The 22,852-nt window shown below is 35.2% G+C and overlaps 1 protein-coding gene across 3 annotated transcripts in view; it reads left to right on the top strand.

The window, feature by feature from the left end:
• The window catches only part of LOC150083001 (pyridoxal-dependent decarboxylase domain-containing protein 1), a 395,987-nt gene that overhangs the window by 61,885 nt on the left and 311,250 nt on the right, over positions 1-22,852 (top strand). For all 3 annotated transcript variants that reach the window (XM_090377732.1, XM_090377731.1, XM_090377730.1), the window contains exons 5-6: positions 14,914-15,066; positions 18,248-18,437. In XM_090377732.1, coding sequence (XP_090233858.1) covers positions 14,914-15,066; positions 18,248-18,437 — 343 coding nt within the window. The remainder of the gene's footprint in view (positions 1-14,913; positions 15,067-18,247; positions 18,438-22,852) is intronic.

Raw genomic sequence — 22,852 nt, 5'->3', positions numbered from 1 at the left:
GATTTAAGACCCATTATCTCACAGAATGGCCTCCGTAGCCGAGTGGTCAGGAGCTGAAGTGCAGTAGCACACGCTCTTTGAGTAGACTGGGGTTCTAGGGTTCTAGCCTCTGACTGCTAAATACAGTCGATCTGCCAGCCTGCACTGGACCAGCGTGGCAGATTATGGTCCATTTCCCTCAGCACGAATTGTTGAGGAGGTTCCATCCTGCAGTGGGTTGATAATGGCTGCAGCTTTTTTTTTTTTATCTCACAGAAATACATTAAAATTCAGGGAGGTGCTTTCAGTGAATGCATAAATAGTCGCCAGTGTAACAATATTTTGGCTTATTTTATCAGATAATTAAAGTGAATGGAATTTTATAATTGACATAAATAAAATAAAATTAAATTGTAACGAAAATTTACATGTACTTATGAGGAAAAATTATTTTCATAAAAAATTCAACTGAGATAGTTATCTGTATTTACAGATTTTTTTTTAATTTACTGTAAATTAAAAAAAACTAAATTAAGAAATTAATTTAACTAATTTAAAAGCTAAATTAAGAAATAAACTTGTGAACATAAAAACAAATTAAAACGCAAAAACACTTTTTTGACCCTGCATGAACATGTAGCTTATTTTAATTTTTATGCATATAATAATCTTATTATATTTATAAAATATTATATATAATTTATATACAGTGAAACTTCCCTTTAACGGACAGCCATGGGGAATGAAAATCTGTCCATTAGAGAAAAGTGTCCGCTAACAAGAAGTCTGAGGGAGAAAAAAAAAAGAAAGAAAGAAAAATCGTTTAATGTAAAATTAAATTAAAATATATACAGATTTTGCACAGTATTTTTGTAAATAATATACATACAATTGTGCTATGCATCTTATGACTTTATCTTAAGAAAAATACATACAGTAATCACTTATTTTCTTCCGCACCTTCTTCCGGCTGATAATTTTGTTTTCAACATTTGTTTGGAGTGAAGAAACTATCGAAAGTCCTTCAGTATCTTCTTCAGCGGCAAAAAACATTTTTAAACGATTGATTTGTATGAGCGCTGCTTCTATTTTCATAGGTGGTTCGTCGTTAATTTGTTCTTCGACAGAATGACCTCCTTCCATTTCTTCATTCTCACGAGGAACTTCTTGAAAAATATCGATGATAATGTCGTTGATATCTAGAGCACCATCTTCTGTAGTGAGGTTCGAGTCTATATCTTTGTAGCCAGGATCACCTGTAGCAGAAGTATCGTACATTATCAATAGATGTCAAAGTTCTTATTCTTCTTGGTGCTCCACATTGCTGTTCACAACTTCAATTTTTGCGTTTGAGAAGCCAGACTTTACAAAACAGTTCACAACAGTTTGTGTTCTAATTGCGTTTACTGAAGAGGAAATCCATTGAATCGCATCTAGGATGCTGAGTTTCTTTGCAAGGTCACTCGCACATGTTACATCGTTCATGTTTGCAATGAGATGTCTTAAAACACTTTTTCTGTAGTGAAGTTTAAAATTTTTTATTATCCCTTGATCCAAGGGCTGACACTCTGCAGATGTGTTTGGTGGCAGAAAAACGATTTGAATGTTGGACAATTCAATGTGCGGGTGAGATGCAGCATTATCCATGAAAAGAATAATTTTTCTGTTTTGACGAATCATGTTTTGGTTAAAGTGACTTATCCATTCGCTCATGATATCTTGTGTCATCCACGCTTTTTTATTAGACTTCCAGTGAACATTCAAAAGATTCAACTTTATGCCCTTGAAACAACGAGGATTTTGTGGTTTTCCTATAACAAGAGGTTGTTCAAAGTCTCCCAGCATATTTGTACACAATAGTACAGTCAAGCGTTCCTTAAATTTTTCTGCCCTGGCACTTTTCGTTTTTTAGACTCATTGTTTTTTCAGGAAGAGCTTTAAAAGACAACCCTGTTTCGTCACAGTTGTAAATATCCTTAGCTTCAAAATCACGACATAAATCTTCCAATTTGACGGTCCACTCTGTTACAACCCCAGTATCAACAGATCCACCGTCACCACTTACAGTTTTCCAAGAAATTTTATGCCAAGTTTTGAACTTGTCTAGCCATCCCACAGAAGCTTTGAACTCATTTACTCCCATAGATTTTACAACCTCCAAAGCCTTTTCCCTAATAATAGGCCCATTAATGGGAATTTTTTTAGCACGGGCGCAACAAATTTGAAGTCCAACAGTTTTCGGGAATGATTTTTGAATCTGATCATTTACATGTTGCCAAAATTGTTTGAGCAGTTCATTTTTTTCCTTTAGGATATCGCTTACCTGCGTCTTCCCGATTTTGAATTTTGCAGCGAGATTGCGAACACTATTTTTTTGCCGATCATACGCATTAATGAGTTCGACATTTATCTTTTAAAGTTAAATGTTTACGAGAAGACATTGTGCACTTCACACGACACTGAACAAAACTGAAAACTGAAACTTAAAAGACGAAAGGCCAACAAAATCCCCCCCCTGCACACAGCGAATTCATCAGAAATTTTACACGTGCCTTAAAATTCTTGAAAAAGGGTTTAGAACCGAGACGTAAACTTTGATAAAATTCAGAGAATCGGAAATAGAAAATAAACACACGATTGAGGCAATACGTGGAAGAAATGTTCCTAGAAAAAGGGCTGTGAGCTCGCCCACTGTCCATTATTGGGAGATCAAATTAAGTGCTATTCTAAACGAAACAGTGCAGATTGCCTGTCTGCGTCCGTTACAGAGAATGTCCGCTATACAGAAGCTGAAAACACGTTAAAACCAATAGAGGAGATTTGGGGAATTTGAAAATGTCCGTTGTAGAGAGATGTCCATTAAAGAGAGGTGTCCGTTAGGAGAAGTTTCACTGTATTATATTTATTATTATTACTTATATTACAATTAATAATATATTATAAGGGCATTTTATTTTAAAATCGCACAAAATAAGATGCTGTAAATCATGATCACTCTATACTTTGTTTTAGATTTTGAGCCACAGTGCACTTTTTGCATACAAAATTAAATTTGTTTCTACATTCTAACAGTTGATTTTTCAGGTCATCCAAGGCCAAATCTTGCCTAGCATTTTTCCTCATAGCAGCAATGTTGAGTGTGAGATTCAGCCAGGTGAGGAAAAAGAAAAACAATTCCTATCTTCTCTTCTTGGTTATGCTTTGGAAATGCTCTTGACAGCTAAATCTAGAAAAGTTTGGAAATGCTCTTGTCAGCAGGACCATTGTTATAAACAAAGCCTAGAATCAGTATTGATGATGAGTACAATGTCTGAAATGGTACATTTCTTTAAGCACTCAAAATCAAAACAGAAGACTGAAAAATTGTAGGTAAGCTAATGTTTGAAAGCATTCTGTACTGGTTAATAATCTTGTTGTGGTATTTTAATATAAAATGTATATGTTGTCAGTGAAATTTCTAGTGCACTGTGGACTTTAAAAAAAAAAAAAATCTGCTTTTTTTTTGAAAAATTTAATGCTTTCCTTCTTTTTTAATTTTTTATTTTGAAAAAAAAAAAAAAATAATAATAATAATAATAATAATAATAATAAAAAGTAGTTCTACCTGGTTTTGGCCAAAAAAATCTGTTTTCCTCCTGCTTACTTTATCTTCATCTTTTTGAAAGGCAGATGTTGGCAACTGTGCCATATGCTTTGTCTATATGATGATGTAAGTATAATAATTTTGAGGAAGTGCAAGCAACAACTTCCTTGGCATATGAGGTTGGCAATGACTAAAAGGTAGTGATGGTGAACCTGTGTATAGCAAGCATAACAACTAGCTTGATGGGATCATCCCCCACCTGGTCTGCTTCTATGACTCCCTGCCAGATGTTTTTACATATGCTTTTTTTTTTTTTTTTTTTTTGAAATATAAATTATAATTAATTCATGTTGGCTGGGGTGTGAGATTACCTGTGCATGAATACCTTGTGCTAAATGCAAACAGTGTTTAGTTTTCTTCTCTAAACATCCACCTTAGTGCCCTTTTGTTTAATCCCTTCATGAGATGTGATGCCAGTCAATAAACCAGTATTGATATCGGTGGTGAAACTACCATACCACCTGAGCAGTATATACATAAATTGTTTTCACCTGTGGACTGTAAGGGAATATGTAAACCGACCAACATTTTGAAGGTAGCTTCAAAGGCTGTTCTCTTAATGCGAATCGTTTTGAAATTTTTCTAATTTGTTTGTCATCTCTTATCTTTCCAACTAATTGTAGATATAGTATATATTAGTTGGAAAAATGAAAATAGCATTGAAAATGAGAGACAACGAGACTTACTGACCTCAGTTTTTGGCTTACAAAAGGAAAATTGAAGAATTTATAGAATTAAGATCTAGAATTTGATAAAACTGAATGTTTTAATATATAAATAGATGTAGAGGACATTGTTGTATCAAAAAAGCCATGACTGATTTTATCTACTTTTTTTTTTTGTAAAATGTATCATTTGATTTTTGACAGTAATTTTACTCCAGTGTTGAGCAGTAAAGTCATCAAAATAAATAAATGTTGATATTTTAAAGTATTGATTTATATTTATTTAAATTTTTGTTTTTTTATAAAATTTTGAAATTGCCATAGGAATAAATGAACCACAGACCCCAATATGAAAAATTCACTGCAGGGAGCCCACCCACATGCACAAACTCTCTGCTGAAAGGGTTAAAGAGCATGTGGTGGTGAGGGAGGAGAATTGTAGTTCACCTTTGATTGATATTATTCTTCTTTTACAATTAATTTATGTGTGTCTTTTCACACTGGTGCTGTTTTGAGTGTTACTTTGTGTGCTATTGTGAGAGAACTGCTAAGTTGATTTTTTTCACACATCTAAGCATTATGCATGCATAGTGTGGCAATGAATAAAATTCCTATATCAGCTGACTCTTCATGGGTGAAGAATCAGCTGAGTGAAGAGAGCAAAAAGCAAAACTTAAGAAAGAAAGCTTATACAGTATAAAATAAAATGCCAGTGCTTCCCATTTCACCTGTCCATTTCCTCTAACAGTTTATCTAATTCTTCCTTGGATTTATTCAAATTACTCACCTCTACACCAGAGGGAGTTTTTTTCAACAATGAACCACCCACTGGCTGAAGGCAAATTTCTGCACAATCTGACCTGCAACTGTCCTTCCTCAACTTGAATTTATGCCAAATCATGTATGTGTAGTCTGAGCAAGAGAAAGGATTAAATCCATTCAAGGTCTTAAATACCTCATTCATATCTTCTCACAGTTGCCTAGTCTCCAGACATTGCAATTTGCAATACAATTGCTATGATCAGAAGAGTAGCATAATTGTTTGAAACGAAGGGGATGGGATGTGGATGCTGAAGCAACACATTGTCTTTTGGCAAGCAATATAGTATCTTGCATCCCAAAAGAAAGTATTTTGCATATGAAAGTAATTTTTTTTTTAAATTACATTACCATGCAAATTAGTGAGTATATTTTTATGGATAGCGTAATCACTGATAGTGAACAATGCAGAAGTAATGTTTTTTTGCTAATAATTTTGGAAAATATCTTAAGGGAATGAAGAACTAAAATTCATTGAACAGACATGAACATTAATAGTGTGTTCATTAAATGAAGTTAACTATGTTTGATAATTATTGTGAGGTGTAATAATATAATGTACATTAAATTAAAAAGAAGTGTATTTTATAAATTGCAGGTTCAATATTCCTTACAGTTTTATTATTTCTTAGCATTATTTAGTTTAATAAAGCTTCAGGACTCTTAGAAAGAACCAAGTATTATTTAGGTATTCTTAAGTATTTTCAAAGAACAGATTGCCAAGAAAATTTCACAGAACCATGGAAGAGGACATATTGCTGATGTTCAGGATTCTACATTCATCCCACAGAAGATATTCCCAGTGGGCCTCCTGCCCCCCCCCCTCCAATGATGAACATGGAAATGTTCATCGTTGGAGGGAAGGGGGGGGCAGGAGGATTCCACCCAAGGAATAATAACTTCCTACCAAGATATTGTCAGTGGGCCTCTTGTTCCTCCCCTTCCTCCAACAATGAACATGGAAGTGTTCATTGTTGGGGGGGGAGAGGTTTCCACCCAAGGACTAATAACTTTCTACCAACCCCTCCCCCAGCCCAAAAATTCTGCCAGTGACTTAGGAAATTACTCAGGTTAGATCAATCACATCCTTCAACCTTGACATAGTCATCACGTCCTTCAACCTTGCTGAAGAACCTGGTTTCCAGCCTCACAGAGACAAAATGTGGTATGATCCACAGATAAAATATTTGCAGAGAATTTCCTTTGCAAATAGTTTTGTCATTCAAAGGCTGTGGTGTAACAGCCAAAACATTATGGTATATGTACTAGTTTTGTTTCTGATCAATCCTTTATTATTTTATTGAGGGATAACTATATTAGTTAAAAAGAAGTGAATTTTACAAATTACTCTCCAGTATTTGGTGTTTCTCACAATTCAAGTGTTATTTACCTGTGTGATGTTGTTTAATAGTGTTACCTAATAATAATATTATATTAACAATTAAAGAAATACCTACTGCAGTAATAGTATTGTGTAGTATTGTTTCTGAACTTGATTTAATCTTGTCAGACTGGGTCTGACAACATTAAAGCAAGTATTGATTGCATGTTTCCAGCCTATAGATCGATCTAACCTATAGTTTTGATTGCATGTTTCCAGCTACAACCCCTTATACATGACTAACTGCTCACTTGTACATGATCTGTAGAAAATCACTCAACAAATATACTTCATTCACTTGCTGACTGATGTTCATGCTCACACTGGGAAGGAAAACTGCTCCTGGTGCCTTTTTGTTTAAGCTAGGAATGAATCCAGATTCAAAGGTGCAACCACCAGTGTGAAAATTACTGTGCTAAAGTAGTGTAATCTCATTAGCCTGAAGGATAATGGATAGATTGGCTTCTGTGGCAGTATGAACAGTGCAGCAAAAAAGTAATGTGGCTGAATTTAAATAGGTGCAACCTATTGAATTCAAAGCTGGGAATGAATGACTGTCCAGCTTCAAATTCATGGAACCAACTTTTCTTCTTCCTTATTTATTTATCCCTTTAACTATTGTTTTCTAAAACAACCTCCCTTTACACATACAGTCAATTCCGGTTATTTGGGACACATCAGGAGTAGTGCATTTTGGCCCAATTAAGCGGCTGCCCCAATTATCCGAAGTTTTGCGTATAAAAAGTTAAAAATACAATGGACCCCCGCTTTACAATTGGTTCACTGTAAAATCAAATCACGTTACGATGGAGTCACCATAGTAAAGTACCGTTCACTATACGATGTGTAGTAAGCGCTGGTCATTGTGATCACGTTTGTGAATTGAATTTTAATTCTATTAAACAGCAATTTTAATTAGCGAAAATAGGAGGAATATTATCCACAGGCTATAAAAGTAAAGATATATTAAGCACAAATTTACCGTTTATTATCTTACCAATTAAAAAATTAAATGATACGTGTAAATCGGAAGAATATACATGATCATCATCAGCCATTTTCAATCCACTGCAGGATGAAGGCCTCTCCAGCAACTTTCCTTCTGTTTTATACAATGGCCATCCATTTACTACCCACGAATTCATGAATTTCATCTGTCCCTCTCCGTTGTTGTCTTCCAGGTTTTCTCTTAACTCCTCTTGAGTACCATTCTGTTATTTTCTTAGTCCATCTGTCATCATGTCTTCGAGCTATGTGTCCTGCCCAAGACCATTTTAGTTCTTTAGTTTTGATAAGAATGTCCTTTACTTGAGTTTGCTGCCTAATCTAAGTGTTTCTCTTCTTATCTAACAGTCTGATTCCCAATATAATTCGTTCCATTCTTTGCTGTGTAGTTCTCAGCTTCTCTTCCATTCTTTTGGTGAGTTCCTAAGTTTCACTTCCATAAGTCATGGTGGGAAGTATACATTGGTTCATTATTTTACGTTTCAGACAAATTCGGATATTGCATTAGCATTAGCATTAGTAGAGGCATTTGATGCAAGAAAGCAAGCTTATGCAGCATCAGCCAAAAAAAAAAAAAAAAAAAAAAAGTAACATAAATAAATAAAAATAACCACTTCCACATTGCTCCTCAGTATGTGACTATATTTCCTGAATGCTATTCATCCAAAATTTATTCTTCTCTTGACTTCCAGCCATTTATCATTATTACAGCTGACGACTTGTCTCAGATAAGTATATGATTCCACCTTTTCAATTACTGCTCCTTCAGTCATTATATCCCTTTCTGTAGCATACTTGTTCATCATTACTTTTGTTTTAGTTATATTCCTCTTTAGTCCAAAATCCTTACTAACTCTGCATAACTGATTCAGATTTTCCTCTAATTCTTTGGGATCTTGGCTTATGACCACAATGTCATCTGCAAATCGTAAATGGTTTAGGTACTCTCCATTCACATTGGCTCCTTTCTGCGACCAGTCTGATCTTCTGAAAGCTTCCTCAAGGGCAGCAGTAAACAACTTCGGAGATATTGTGTCTCCTTGTTGAACTCCTTTCTCAATTTTAAATTTACTATTGTCTTTGTCTAGTCTAATAAAGGAGGTAGCATTCTCATATATTTTCTTCAAAATCATAATATATGGGGTATCTATGGCTTGATTTTCCAGTGCCCGAAACATTGCCTTATGCTGTATGGAGTCAAATGCCTTTTCATAATCCACAAATGCCAGGCATAATGGTGTTTTATATTCATTAGCTGTGGCATTACATGAAGGTGATCCATAGTTGAGAATCCTGTCCTAAAGCCAGCTTGCTCTTTCGGTTGATTCTCATCAAGTATTCTTTCTAACCTGTTAGTAATGACCCTTGTGAACAACTTGTAGATGTGAGATAACAAGCTAATTGGTCTATAATTTCCAATTTCTGATTTATCTCCTTTTTTTTATGCAGCAAAACTATGATTGCATTATTCCACTCCTTAGGCGTCACACCTTTTCTAATGCATTCTGTGAAGAGTCTTGCCAGTTTTTGTGTCATGTGTCTTTCTTCCAATTTTAACAACTGTACAGTAACTTCATCTTCCCCCAGGGATTTCTGATACTTCATTCTCTTCAACACATGTTCTACCTCATCAGGAAGGATATCAGGTATGTTGTATGTGTTACTAATTTGCGATCCATCTTCCCCACTTCTGGCATCATTCCCTTGCTTCTTGTATAACTCTTTATAGTAGTCTTCTGCTATTTGAATTATGCCTTCTCTGCTATTTATAAGTATACCATTGCTATTCTTCAGTTTCAGTATAATTTGTCTTTCTGGATTACTGCTCATAGCTGCTGATTTAAATCCTTTGTTTTCCCTTAGTGCCTGTTCTACTTTTCTTGTGTTAAATCTTCTTATGTCCTCTCTGAGTCTTTTTCTAATGGCTTTCCATAACTCAGTATACTCAATTCTCTCCCTGTCAGTGTTTTTCTTGCTCTTCATTTGTCATCTTCGGTTCATTATGACAAGTGTTTCTTGACTGATTCTTTTCTTCTTTGGATTTCTTTTTACCTATAGGTTTCTTGGGCTTTATCACTTTTAGAAAGTTGTAATATTCCTTGTCGATAACTTGGTCCTGAGCAGTCTGCAGAAGCTCAAACTTGTTCTTAAGTTCCAGTACGTACTGCTTTTTCTCCTCTTCTGTTATCTCAAAGACCTTTGTATTATTTATTCGAGTCAGTTTTTTCCTTTCTTTTCTTACATCTATATCAAGTGTGCATCTTACCATTCTGTGATCACTTCCAACATTTACCTTATTCAGGACAGTTACATCATTCACGATATATCTTCTGTTAGTGAGGATGAAGTCGATTTCATTAGTTGTTAATCCATTTGGGCTCTTCCATGTCCTCTTTCTGTTCACCCTTTTCTTGAAAAAAAAATGTTCATTACTGACATTCCTCGAGATTCTGCAAATTCCACGTCTTTCACCTCTTTCATTTCTTTCACCAATTCCAAAATTTCCTATAGTTCCCCTTTCTGTGCTGTTTTGTCTCTTTCCAGCCTTAGCATTGAAGCCTCCCATAATGATAGTGTAGTGAGTTTTCTGTTCATCTAGAAGACTCAGTTTCGGTGTACATTTCTTCAACTTCATCATCGTGGCTTGATGTTGGTGCATAAATCATTATAACCTTCAACTTATACCTCTTAGAAATCCTGAGTTGTAGTCTTGACACCCTTGGCGATGTACTTTTGAATTCCAAAATGTTTTTTTTTTATCTTTATGGACCAGAAAGCCAACTCCACCTTCACTCCTTTCACTGTTTCCATTGGTGTACAGCAATTTTCCACTTGTTAAACTTATAAGTGATTCATTTCTTCTTCTTGTTTCAGCCAAACCAATGATATTCCAGTTTACATTTTCTAATTCCTTTTCCAGCTCTAATATTCTGTCTTCACCGATGAGCGATCTTACATTGTAACAGGCCAAGTTCAGTTTCCGTGCATGGCAGCCTGGTCGTAACCAGAGATTCTTAGCACCCTCTGCTTCCACTCTGATCCTCTCGCTGCCGTAAGAGGGGGAGTGAAAGCCGCTGGGGACTGAGGGCCATTTGTTTCGCCTTACTGTCATGTGCTGGAGGATTTGGTCTTTTCCTCTTCATGCTGACCAGGCATCTTGAAGAGAACCACTCTACATGTTCGTTGCCACCTAAGTGACGTAACTGGGCTTACCATCAAGAAGGTGTGCATGAGTGGATTTTAGGGAGGCAGGCCAACCAGACTTCTCCTAAATCTTCTGAAATAGAAAGATATTGGATCCATCAGTGTTTTAGACTGAGTGTCTGATAACACACAGAATGCCTGTTCCCCTCTAAGCCCCAATATACATGATAATCATAATAATTAATACGTACCGTAATATGTGCATACTAACTAGTTGACATTTCTGTTCATTGCCATTTGTGGGTGGCAGTTAAAATTTAAAACAATGTTTTTAAAAAGATAAGCAATCAATAACAAAAAGGCACACAAAAATTGCAAGTAACACGATACATGCAAGTGAGAATGAGTAACAAGTTATGAAGCTTTAAAAATAGGAATGAAAAGAAGATTCTGAAAATTAATTTTTTTATATGATTGAAGATTCCATGGAAGTGTAAACACATTTCACCATAATAACCCACAGAATTCCAGCTGTCAGTATTATCGCAAATTTAGTAAGATCGAGTTTACTATCTGTTTATGATAGATTGCACTAACAGAAAAGCCCAATAAACAGGTGACTGCTAATTGTTTTTATTGTTTTATGGTTGTGACTTCCAGAAATCCGACCGAACCATGTACGGTCGGAGACAATCGTAGGGTAATCTCTAGTGCTGCGGTCTCCTGCCCTGATTAAACAGCATGTTATCCCAATTAAGCGAAGTAAACCCTGGCAATTTTCTCAATTCGGTTCTGTTTAAGATTTGCCCCAAATAAATGGCTGCCCTGATTAACTGGTGGCCCAAATAACCTGAATCCACCGTATTTTCTGAAAATTATAATCTACAGAAAGTCCACTCTAATGTCAAGAGGTATATTTCATCTTTTCAACCTTCAGCTAGTGCATGGTACTAGTTTCCATTTGTGGTACTATAAATTCTAATACCTTTCGTGTTTGAGGTTTTCATAAAAAAAAAAAAAAAAAAAAAAAGCATGGTCTTGAGACGCAATTTTTGGAGATTGACTTTTTTTTTTCCCCCTTGATGAGTTCCGTCATTGCCAGACTGCACTTGGTCATTCTTTTGGTCTCAGGATCATACTAGAACTGCCAACTCTTGTACCTAGTAATAAGGCTATTTGGGAAATCAGTTGTTTGATCAAAATCTTTGCAAGCATGTAGTTCTCTGGGGTTTTTCCTCATGACACAAACAGTGTGGATTTCCCTGGTGTGTGGTATTATGGACCTTACCAATTCCTTATTCATATTTAACTCACGTTAACATTCTGAATGTTAATTCGTGGTCACTTCTAGTAACTTGTGGAAGTACTTTGTTCACAAATTTGGGGCTACAGTCATTTTCAGTTGTCCACTTCAAGGAGTATCTGCTACTTCTTTTCTGCCCTCTAAAATTCTTAAACTGTCAGGATGTTTGTGCTCAGGTTAGAGCCTTATCCCCTTAAGCTGTTCATAACATTTCATGTGTTTCAGTGGGACTTTTCCCCAGCTCTACATAAAAAATTGACGTTGATCAGAGTTGTTCCATTCTTTCTGATGGTGACATTAGACATGATGTACAAAAAATGTTTTTACAAAAAGATTTTTTTATTATTATTTCTTAAATTCAGTCTTACTTTTTTGCTACACTGCAGTTTCATTATTTTTGATGAGTCTGGGTTCAGATTCCTTTACCAACTGGAACAATTTCTGAAGGCATCTTCAATGGGGGGGGGGAGCTATAGTTAGCTGATCTCAGATGAGGAACAAGGTTTCCTCTGAGTCATTCTGAGCTTTTCAGCACTGCATAACATGCAAATAGGCTCATGAACTCACACTTGTAGCAGTATAATATACAATGGTGCAGGCAGTGTGGCCTAGGTTGCTGATGAACCTAAAACCCAATAACAGGAACAATCAGGACTTTTGAGATAAGCAAATCATAATGCAAAGTTAATTTTTTCTTGTTGCAAGTAGTGCCAAAAGTACTACATAAAGTCGAAATGATGCTTGTAGCAATGAGCAATTAAATTTTCCAGTTTTCTTTTTTGTTATTATTATTTTTTCCTAATCACACTGACATAGTAAGTGACACAACCAACTTACAACAGACATCTAAGCCTGTTTAGACATCTTAGCCTATGTTGGAGTGGAAAAAAATTCTCTCTCTGTATGTTTGTGAAATGAATTTTTTTAAAATTGTTTTAAAGAAATAGTTAGTGTTCATGAAAAATATATTATATTTAGTGCTTATAGCTGTTTTTAATCAGAAAATGACCCTTCACTGTCACATTTTCAAGCTTCTGAGTTGTATGAAAATAGGTTATGAATTTTTTTAAACTAGTAATTAAACTGCTCAAAATATATTTTATTTTTAGAGCAGTTTTATTTCAATATCATATTCTAGAATTTAATCATACCAGATAATTAAATTTGCTTTTATAGAGGATAATATAAACCATAGAAATCCCTTGTTCAACAAGTATAATAATTAAAAAGAAGGCATTGAGTTTATAAAATATCTTAAGAAACATTGCTTGGAGGATTCAATGTTGAAATTTTTACTGTTAATAAGGGTTGGTTTGTTAGGTTCCAAATATAGAGAAAATTGTGCCTAAAACTTGGCCAGAAGGACTAGTCTAGGTGATCAGTCCTAATTATTTACATTACTTTTTTTTTTTAAATGTTTTCCTGCCTAGCATATACTAACTTAGTTTTCTAGAGATCAGTTAAAACTGTTGTTGAAAGAAACTAATATCTTTTTATACAATGCCACTTTTTTATATACAGCATTATACTATTATTTACTTGAAAAAAAAAAAAAAAAAAAAGTCAAAAAGAAATATCTGTTTGAAGCAGTGTTTGGGGTGGTTATGGTTGTTAAATAAGATTGTTGTTGGTTTATACAGTGCATTAGCATCTTAGGCCAAATTATGCCAGTGTTTTTTTTTTTTCCACCCCCGTGGATCTGTTTGCATGTTTTTGTGAGTCAAAAAACTTGGAATACATAGAATTTGAACTTAGATTTTACCAGATGAGTGACAAGTAGTAAAACTGTCATGGAGGACATTATGGTGTGAAAATTACTGTGCACATCCATTTAGGTTATGAATTGTTTAAAAAAAACTGTTACAATTTTGAATATGATATATATCATATTTTCGGTCAATAAGAAAGATTTTTTTTTTTTTTTTTTTTTTATGGAAAATATTCCTGTGTGTCTTATGGTCCCAAAGGTAAACTAGTTGCATGCAGTGATTTATATTTATTTTTTTAAAAATCAAACTGTAAATTGCAGCTTTGCATATCCAAGAGAGGTCTTACACATGTATCATTAGAATTTGTTGTTTATTCACAAAAAAAAGATTAATAAATCTGAAGTCTTTTAATAAATGGAGAATTACAATGTCCTTGATTAGTAAAGATGATGCACTCTGAAGAAATTGAAAGTTAATATCATGACATCGTGGTAATGATGGTAGCAGGTTTTGTGTATTCTACAACAAGTGAATTCATTCTACATTGACAATTTTGTTTAATTGCAACTTGTGTTTTTAGATGCAGGCAATAAAATATTTTTTCCAAAATTCACCTAAAACCCGTGTGCATCTTATTGTCTGGCACATCTTATATGGTAAATTTTATTTATGTTGTTTTTCATTTTCTGAGTATGATACCTGATTAGAAAATAGTGAGAGATGTTTCACTTTTTGTGGTTAAAGCCACACTGTGTAATGTGACACATTACACAGTGTGGCTTTATAAATAGCTACATTACAAGCATTTAAAAATAGCGTTCTGTTAGAATACTGGCAACCATTGCAACTGTGTAATTTTCTGGTGTGCAGTTGCTTAGGGTTATAAAGATAACTGGGAGCACAGTCAAATTGCTAAAGTTGAATACATTATCATTTCCCAACCAGAAAAGGAACATATTCTTTTTAAAACTATTACCATAAAAAAAAAAAATCTAAATAGGTCAGGTAACTGTAAATGCATATTCATTTATTAGGATAGGGAAGGTATTAAGTCATACAACTGATTTTGATATGAATAAATAGAACTGATTTTGGTATGAACTTTTAATGAGATTTGGTTTCATGTAGGGCTAAATGGATTAGTTTTATTATGAGCTCATTCTGTGATATTATAAGTATCTCTCAATAGAAATGCTATAGCAGAAATTATCAGTTTAAACTGTTCAATATCTTTAATTAGCTGTAGTAATTTTTTTCCCCCTTAGGGGTCATTTACGACATTTGGATAAAGTTGGGAAAATAGCCATAGTTTCCCATACCTTAGCAGCTTACATATCAACTCTTGAAACAAAACATTTACGGAGGTTAGCCACACAGATTGTGACAGATACTAGTTTGTGGATAAATAGGCTGTTTAGGTATGTATTATTTATATATATTTTTCCTCCAGAATTTATGCTAAAATTGTTTGCAATTACTATATCAAAATTCTCCTATTAAAGCTCTAGCAAATTTTAATTTTGTTTTGGTAATTGCAAACACCAAAGGTTGCTAAAACCATGTTCAATACATTATTATTGAGGGCTGTCTGAGGGAAGAAAGAGAATAACCTTGTTAGTGTTCAGCACTTGAATTTCTGTGCAATTTTATTTTCAGATAATGCAAATGACAGGAAGTTGTTAAAAAAGATGGAATTATAGCAAACAATGAGAAGGAAAAGTTGCTTTAGTGAGATTGCAGTTGAGTTGTAATTGGATGGTTAGTATTATCCATGAAAAGTTGGAAGAAAAGCAGAAAAGTTATTTATTTTTAGAACTAAAATAGTTAATTTAGAAAAAGAACACTAAATTACCAAAAAACAAATGTTGCAAATTAATGCTGAAATTAGGTTTACTTGAATTTATTATTTTTTATGGTTTATTCTATTTTGAATATTAGTGTCTTGTTACTCATATAGCAAAATTGCGCCTTGTCAAGTATAACCCTAATTGTGGCATTCATTTGCCGCATTTGTTTTGTGGTTATTTGGTGTTCATTTAAATAGCATTGGGGTCATATTTGTCTTTATGTTGCAATGGAACAGTCTGGATGCAGATGTGGTGGATGGAAAGAAGAGCAGATATTGTAGCAATATGATTTATCAGTGGAGTAGAAAGCACATCTTTGATTTGTGCACAAAACAAATTTTCTGTTTTTGGACTTATTAAAATTTTTAATTTATTAATATTTGTTTGCAAATACTGTGAGCTTTAGCACAGGTCAGTGCAAGTCAGTTGCAGTATAGTTGGTTGTTGTAGTATAGTCTTTCTGCATATACTGGAAAACAGAGCTTTAGATAGAGAAAAGGTTTAAGGTGTAATGAAGAATAATAGCCATTTACCTGAAATAGATTGTGAGCAGAACAAGTTTTAGGATCAAGAGAACATATGTGCCCATTTTTTCTGATCTGTCTAGAAATTGTTTTTTGTGGTGGTTTTATTGAAAGTTTTATTATTATTATTATTTCAGTTTGTGATATATGTTTGATATATATATTAATTCTTCTAATTATTTGTTCTTAAGCAAGAAAAGATGTTAAAATGTTGGAAATGTTCAACATTCCCAAGAGTTTTATTTTCCGTGAGGATTTTCTCCAAATTATTGAGTGCTAGACCCCATTCCAGAATGGAAAAAAAAAAAAAACCTTCCATTTTATGTGAATAAATTCAGAAGGATATTGATCTGGCCATTACCACAGTAAAAAATAGTATGCAAATTGGGCTAGAAGCAAATGGAATTCAAGTATAACAGATTATCTAAAATTTTGTTGTGATATAGAGAGTAGGGAGGAATTTAAAATTGTTTCTTTACAGTTACAGAATATACATATGCATGTATTTTCAGTCTTGCCAAAAATAACAGAACAGAATTTGAATCCTTGTAGGCTAATTTTTTTATTGACATAGATGGCTAACTATGAAAGTGCAAGTAATAAAAGTTAAATTGTATGGATAATTTTCCTTCTTATTGATACATTTCTGAAAATTATTAGTCCTTTTTCAAAGAAGCTTAAAATCTGAAGACTTTTTAATTTACTGTAGACCACAGAATTGATCCTAGAACGAAATCTAAAACATGACTGCTGAGCAGGAACAGAATACATGAATATGACAAAGCTGCAACCACCATGCCCATGATAAAGGAATGAAAGACTAGTGAGTGACTTGCTCAGATTGTGCCATCTAAGTCTGTGTGTGTGTACACACTGAGCAACCACTTTATTAGTACACCTACTTATAGCGAGTAGATCCCATTTTAACTCTCAGAATAGCCTGGATTCATTATGGAGTTGACTCAATGAGTTGTCAAAAGCATGATATTCAATGCTGACTCATTTGCTTCCAGCAGTTGTTGCAAGTTGGATGTTTGGGGATCTCTACTCCAAAGAGCTTGTTTTACTTCATCCCATGAGTGCACAATTGGTTGGAGATCTGGTGACTGGGAAGGGCCATTGCAGTAGGTTGAATTCACTGTCATGTTCCTGGAACCAGTTCTCTACAATCCTGGCTTAGTGGTTTGGTGTATTATCCTGTTGGAAGAACTGATTTACAGATGAATACACTGCGGCCATCCTGGTTGGAAACAGTCCAGAAAACCTGTCACATTCAAATGTTTTGTCCCACAGGTATAAAGGGGCAAAACATCAAGTCGTTACATCAACAGCCTTCATTGTTGACACCTGGCATGATGGGTCCTGTGGACTAATGCAACATTTTTCCAACCCTCCCCTATCCACTGTAACCATACCATCTTGATTTTTGTTGGTTATTGGCTGCAATATCCCATCTGTAAAAAGATATGATGAATTATGCATTCTGAAACATCTATTTTGTTTCCACTTTACTGGGATATTATATGACTTACTGTATCCTTTCTTTTACCCTGTACAAGTCACATCAGTTCTTTGGCCTCTCACATTAATGAACTGTTTCCAATTGCAGAATATCCATTGGTTGGATGTTATTTGGTTATCAGACCATTCTTGATACCGAGACACAGGCATGTATTCATCAGGGTTGCAGCTTCGAGATACCCATACCAGTATACTGGTACCGAGACACAGGCATGTATTCATCAGGGTTGCAGCTTCGAGATACCCATACCAGTATACTGGTACCAGCCACATTCAAAGTCACTCTTGCTTATTCTTGTACTGAATTACATATCTACAACATCCTTGCATATTTGCCCACCTACTTTATATTGCATTTTACAAATATAAAGTGTATATATGTGATTCTGTTACTGAAGGAGTGCTCTATTTCACAAAAAGCATAGCTGTACCTAAGTTTGTGTGTGTGTGCAGCCAATCTGTGTGTACCTGTTTGCATATAGAGTAATTAAAAAAAGAAAAGGGGGGAGAACAAACAGTGGTTTTAGAAGAAATGTTCCAGAATGCTGTTTTGGTATGTTCAAGCTGAAATACTGAGATTCGTTAAAAGTTTTCAAATCCCAGTTTGTAAAATTTACTGTAAATCTCAGGAATTTCTTCTCTTATTTGCAGATTTATGTATGTATGTTAACTAATTTTTTATATGTTTTATTCATTTTTCTTTTTAGGTTTTATGATTCCTTGGTATATTTTCACAATGAAAGTAGAGATGGCTTGGTAAAAATTTGCCGAATGGTTCTGCATGCTAAGTATCCAAAATTTGCTGCAGAGGGCTACGAAGCACTATATGCTCGTCCACCTGTCATATATATTAGTGGTGCAGCAAGGCCAGGGTTGGGACAGTACTTATGCACACAAGTAAGTTATACACATCATTGTTCAAATCTGATTGAGTGAAGTGAAATTGATTCAAATCTGATTGATTCAAATCTGATTGAGTAGGAGTACATTGGTGACTATGATAATACAAATCCATCTATCTGAACTACCGTGCCTCTGTAGCCAGGTGGGAAGGAGCAGCAGCACGTAGCACACGCTTCTTGATTAGACCGGGGTTCAAGCCCGTCACCACTAAATACGGAGGATGCGGAAAGGTCAGAGAATGACCACCGCATATCCCGGAACAATATGGCCTTAGTTGCTAATGCTCCTAAAAACCAAATAACAAACAAACAAACATCTGAACTACCATATCTTCCATTTACTATTCTTCTCCCCCCCCCCCTCTCTGTGTATATATATATATATATGTGTGTGTGTGTATATAATGTATAGATAAATAATAGCTACTGAAAAAAAAAAAAAGATGAGAGTAGGTAGTATAACTAAAAAAGAAAAAAACATTTTAAACAATATTGAAATAAATAAATACGGTCAGTCTTCGTATAACACGGTAGTTGTGTACCTAGAAACAAACCCTCATGTAATGCAAAATCGTGCAATATAAATAACAGGTCTTATGGGAAAAATAGAGTTAGGTACTGACCACCCAAGATCAAACACACATTTGGAACCAAAACGTTACCAAACACAATAAATAATCGTAATAAAATACATAAGTATTTGAGTAATAAAAAAATACATAAGTATTTTATTACGATTATTGTGTAATAAAATATTGCTAATGCTTTTGCTTCAATCGTAAGCAAACTTGTTCTTTGTTTGATCTTCTATCCAAACAGATAACAGACATTCAATCTCTTCCAATTCTCTGTCTTGATCTGATGGATTTTATTACACTTAGAGTTGTTCCTCCTATGAAAGTTGCTTTTATTTTCTCTGCATTCTTTCTAATTATTCTCAGCATTACCCATTTAGGCCTGTAGCATGCACAATATCACACGTTCTTTCATTTCGCTCCTGATAAAGCGTTTCACAATTTCGTATTTTCCCTCTATCAGTATTCCTTTTCTTTTTCTCTCCGAATCTGAAGTATCTTCACCAGGATGCTCCCTTTATACACTTTTTTAAAGATTTTACTCGATTACAGTATAAAAAAAATAAAAAAAATGAGGAGGCACGTTTGATACACATAAACAAAGTAGCATGTGCGTATCAACTGAATAAACAACATAATAAAGGCGGAAACACACTATTATCACCTTACGCTAGCTCACAGCTCACATTTTACTAAAGCGCATTTCTGGAGGTCACTACCATAAAACAATAAAAACAACTTGCACTTTCCAGTTTATTGGGCATTCCTGCTAGTGGAATCTGTTTTAAACGGGTAGAAAACTTGATCTAATTGCATTTGCAATAATACCGATAGCTGGAATTTTGTGGGTTTTTACATTATTATGGTGAAATGTGTTTCCCCTTCACTGAACTCTTCACTCATATAAAAACAAATTTTCAGAATCTTCTTTTCATTCCTATTACTTTGCGTTCGGTTTGGATGATTCCCGAGTTCGACTGAAATTTCTTGTAAACACAAAGGCGAATTGTTAATAAGCGAATTCGGTCGTGTTATTTAAGACATCGTTCCCCTATTTATAAATCATGTATGATCGAATTCGTGTAGCGTAAACGTGTTATACGAGGACTGACTACTTATATAAAATTATATGGTTGCATATATTTGAAAATAAATTTGATGAATTTGAAGTATTGCTCAGAACATCAAAGGCAGATATTGTTGGGATATCAGAGACGTGGTGTCACACAGATAGAAGGGATGCAGAACTGGAATTTGGAGAGTACAATGTGTACAGGAATGGTAGACAAGATAGGAAGGCAGGAGGGGGTTATACTATTAGTTAAGAAACACAAAAATCCAAGGAAGTGAAGCCAGTCGACATCGCTGGACAGTGCAGTGTCAAGTCAGTTTGGTATGACATAAGCATTGGGAGATCAAAATTGAAAGTAGGAGTGTGTTATAAGCCTAATGACTCTGATGAGCATAACAAGGAACCGTACAGGGAAATAGTGTGCAGTAAATCAGAGAGTCTTATAATGGGGGATTTTAATTTCCCAGATATTGACTGGAATTTGTGGGTTAGTCACTCACACTAGCAAGGCTTTTGTGGATTTATTGGATGATTGTTTTCTACATCAGCATGTTCGGGAGGCAACTAGAGGGAGTAATACTCTTAATCTGATTATCAGTGGTGATTCTTCATGCATTAAGAATCTGCAGATAAAGGAACCACTAGGTGGCAGTGATCACAGTGTGCTGAAGTGGGATTTACTCAAAGAGGTAACTACCATAAGGGGTAAACGGAAGGGTTTTTGCTTTCGTAAAGGTGACTACGGTGGTCTGAGACAGTATTTAAATCATATACGGTGGGATCAACTGATGTTGTTACCAACAGCAAATTCAAAATGGGAAGCATTCAAAGAATTTATCTTGGAAGCTACTAGGCTTTACATACCAACTAAGAAATATTGTTCAAGGTTTAGGCCTAAATGGATGTTAGATGAACTAATGAGACATGTGGCAGAGAAGAAAAATGCATGGGATACATATATATTAATGGGTGACCATGGAAGTTCATGATAGATATAAGCTGGTCTGTAACCAAGTCACAAAGGAGATTAGGCAGGCAAAGGCAGATTATGAGAAATCCTTGGCAAAGGATGCAAAGAAAAACAACAAAGAGTTCTTTACCTATGTAAACTCTAGAAGGAAAGGGATGAATCAGATTGGTCCACTGGATATTGATGGTTCAACTGTTGATGATCCTGCTCAGGTGGCTAACAAACTAAATGAGTATTTTCATCTACATTCACCCATGAAGAGTTATTCAGGGAGGGAAATGCCAGAAGTGAGTTAAACTCTGGCTAACAAAGTAAATGAGTATTTTGCTGGATGATTTTGTAATAACTGAGAGGAAAGTGGAGGAGAAATTAGCATTAGCATTAGTAGAGGCATTTGATGCAAGTAAGCAAGCTTATGCAGCATCAGCCAAAAAAAAAAAAAATAAATAAATAAAAAAATAATAAATAAATAAAAAATAACCACTTCCACTTCACCCCTCTGTTCGTTCGAAATACTTGTCCAGCTGAGCATTAAACTTATTTAGGCTATCAACTTCCACGACAAGGGATGGAAGTTTATTCCACCAACCAACCACCCGCTGGCTAAAGGCAAATTTCCTCACGTCTATCCTACATCTGTCTTTTCTCAATTTGTATTTATGCCCTCTCAGGTGATTATTCTGAGCAAGAGGAAGAATCCCATCAGCTTTGATCATGCTCAAACCATTCAAGGCTTTATACACCTCTATCAGATCACCTCGCCGGTGCCTAGTCTCCAGACACTGTAATTTGCAAAACTTAAGCCTTTCTTCGTAAGAGCACCCCTTTGTTCCATTCACTAATCTTGTTGCCCTTCTCTGTACTCGTTCCAGCATCTCTACATCCTTCTTGAAATGAGGTCTCCAGACCTGTATACAGTACTCTAGGTGTGGCCTGACCATCGCCTTATACAATGGAATAATCACATCCTTATCCCTGCTGGAAAAATTCCTGTATATCATTGACAATACTCCATGAGCTACTCTTGCAGCCCGTCTGCACTGCTCAGAGAACTTCATATCTGCCTGCACAACCACCCCCAAGTCCCTTTCATTCTCTACCACTGTCAGTGTAGTACCACAGAGTTGATACGTTGCTCTGGGGTTGCTGTTTCCCATGTGTAGTACCTTACATTTATCAATGTTAAACTTCATTTGCCCCCTCTCAGCCCATCTGCTCAACCTTTCCAGATCCTGTTGCAGCAGCATAGTGTCAGTAGTGTCCTTGACAACCCTGCCAACCTTTGTATCGTCTGCAAACTTGGACATTAAGCCCGATATACCATCATCAATATCATTTATAAATACAGAAAACAATAATGGACCCAACACTGAGCCCTGAGGGACTCCACTAATAACATTAGTCCACGATGAGCAGTGTCCATTGATTACCACTCTCTGTCTTCTCCCCCTCAACCACCCCTTTATCCATAGCAGCAATTTGCCTCCAATGTCACACTGCTCCAATTTGTGCAGCAGACTTCCATGTGCAACAGTATCAAAAGCCTTTCTAAGATCCAAGTATATAATATCAAAGTTATTCCCTGCATCCAGTTCTTTTGTGACTGCATCATAGTATCCAATCAAATTGGTCAGGCAAGACTTCCCCTTAACAAAACCATGCTGTGTCTGAGCTATGACTGAAGTCTTGTCTAGATGATCCTGCAGTGCTTCTTTAACCAGTGCCTCCATTAATTTTCCAGGAACAGAAGTTAAACTAACAGGTCTATAATTATTTGTGTCGCCCTTTAATCC

This window comes from Mastigoproctus giganteus, chromosome 7 (assembly GCF_048544385.1).
Source record: "Mastigoproctus giganteus isolate SK-2022 chromosome 7, ASM4854438v1, whole genome shotgun sequence".
NCBI classification, from domain to species: domain Eukaryota; kingdom Metazoa; phylum Arthropoda; class Arachnida; order Uropygi; family Thelyphonidae; genus Mastigoproctus; species Mastigoproctus giganteus.
This window is presented reverse-complemented; position numbering and strand designations above follow the sequence as displayed.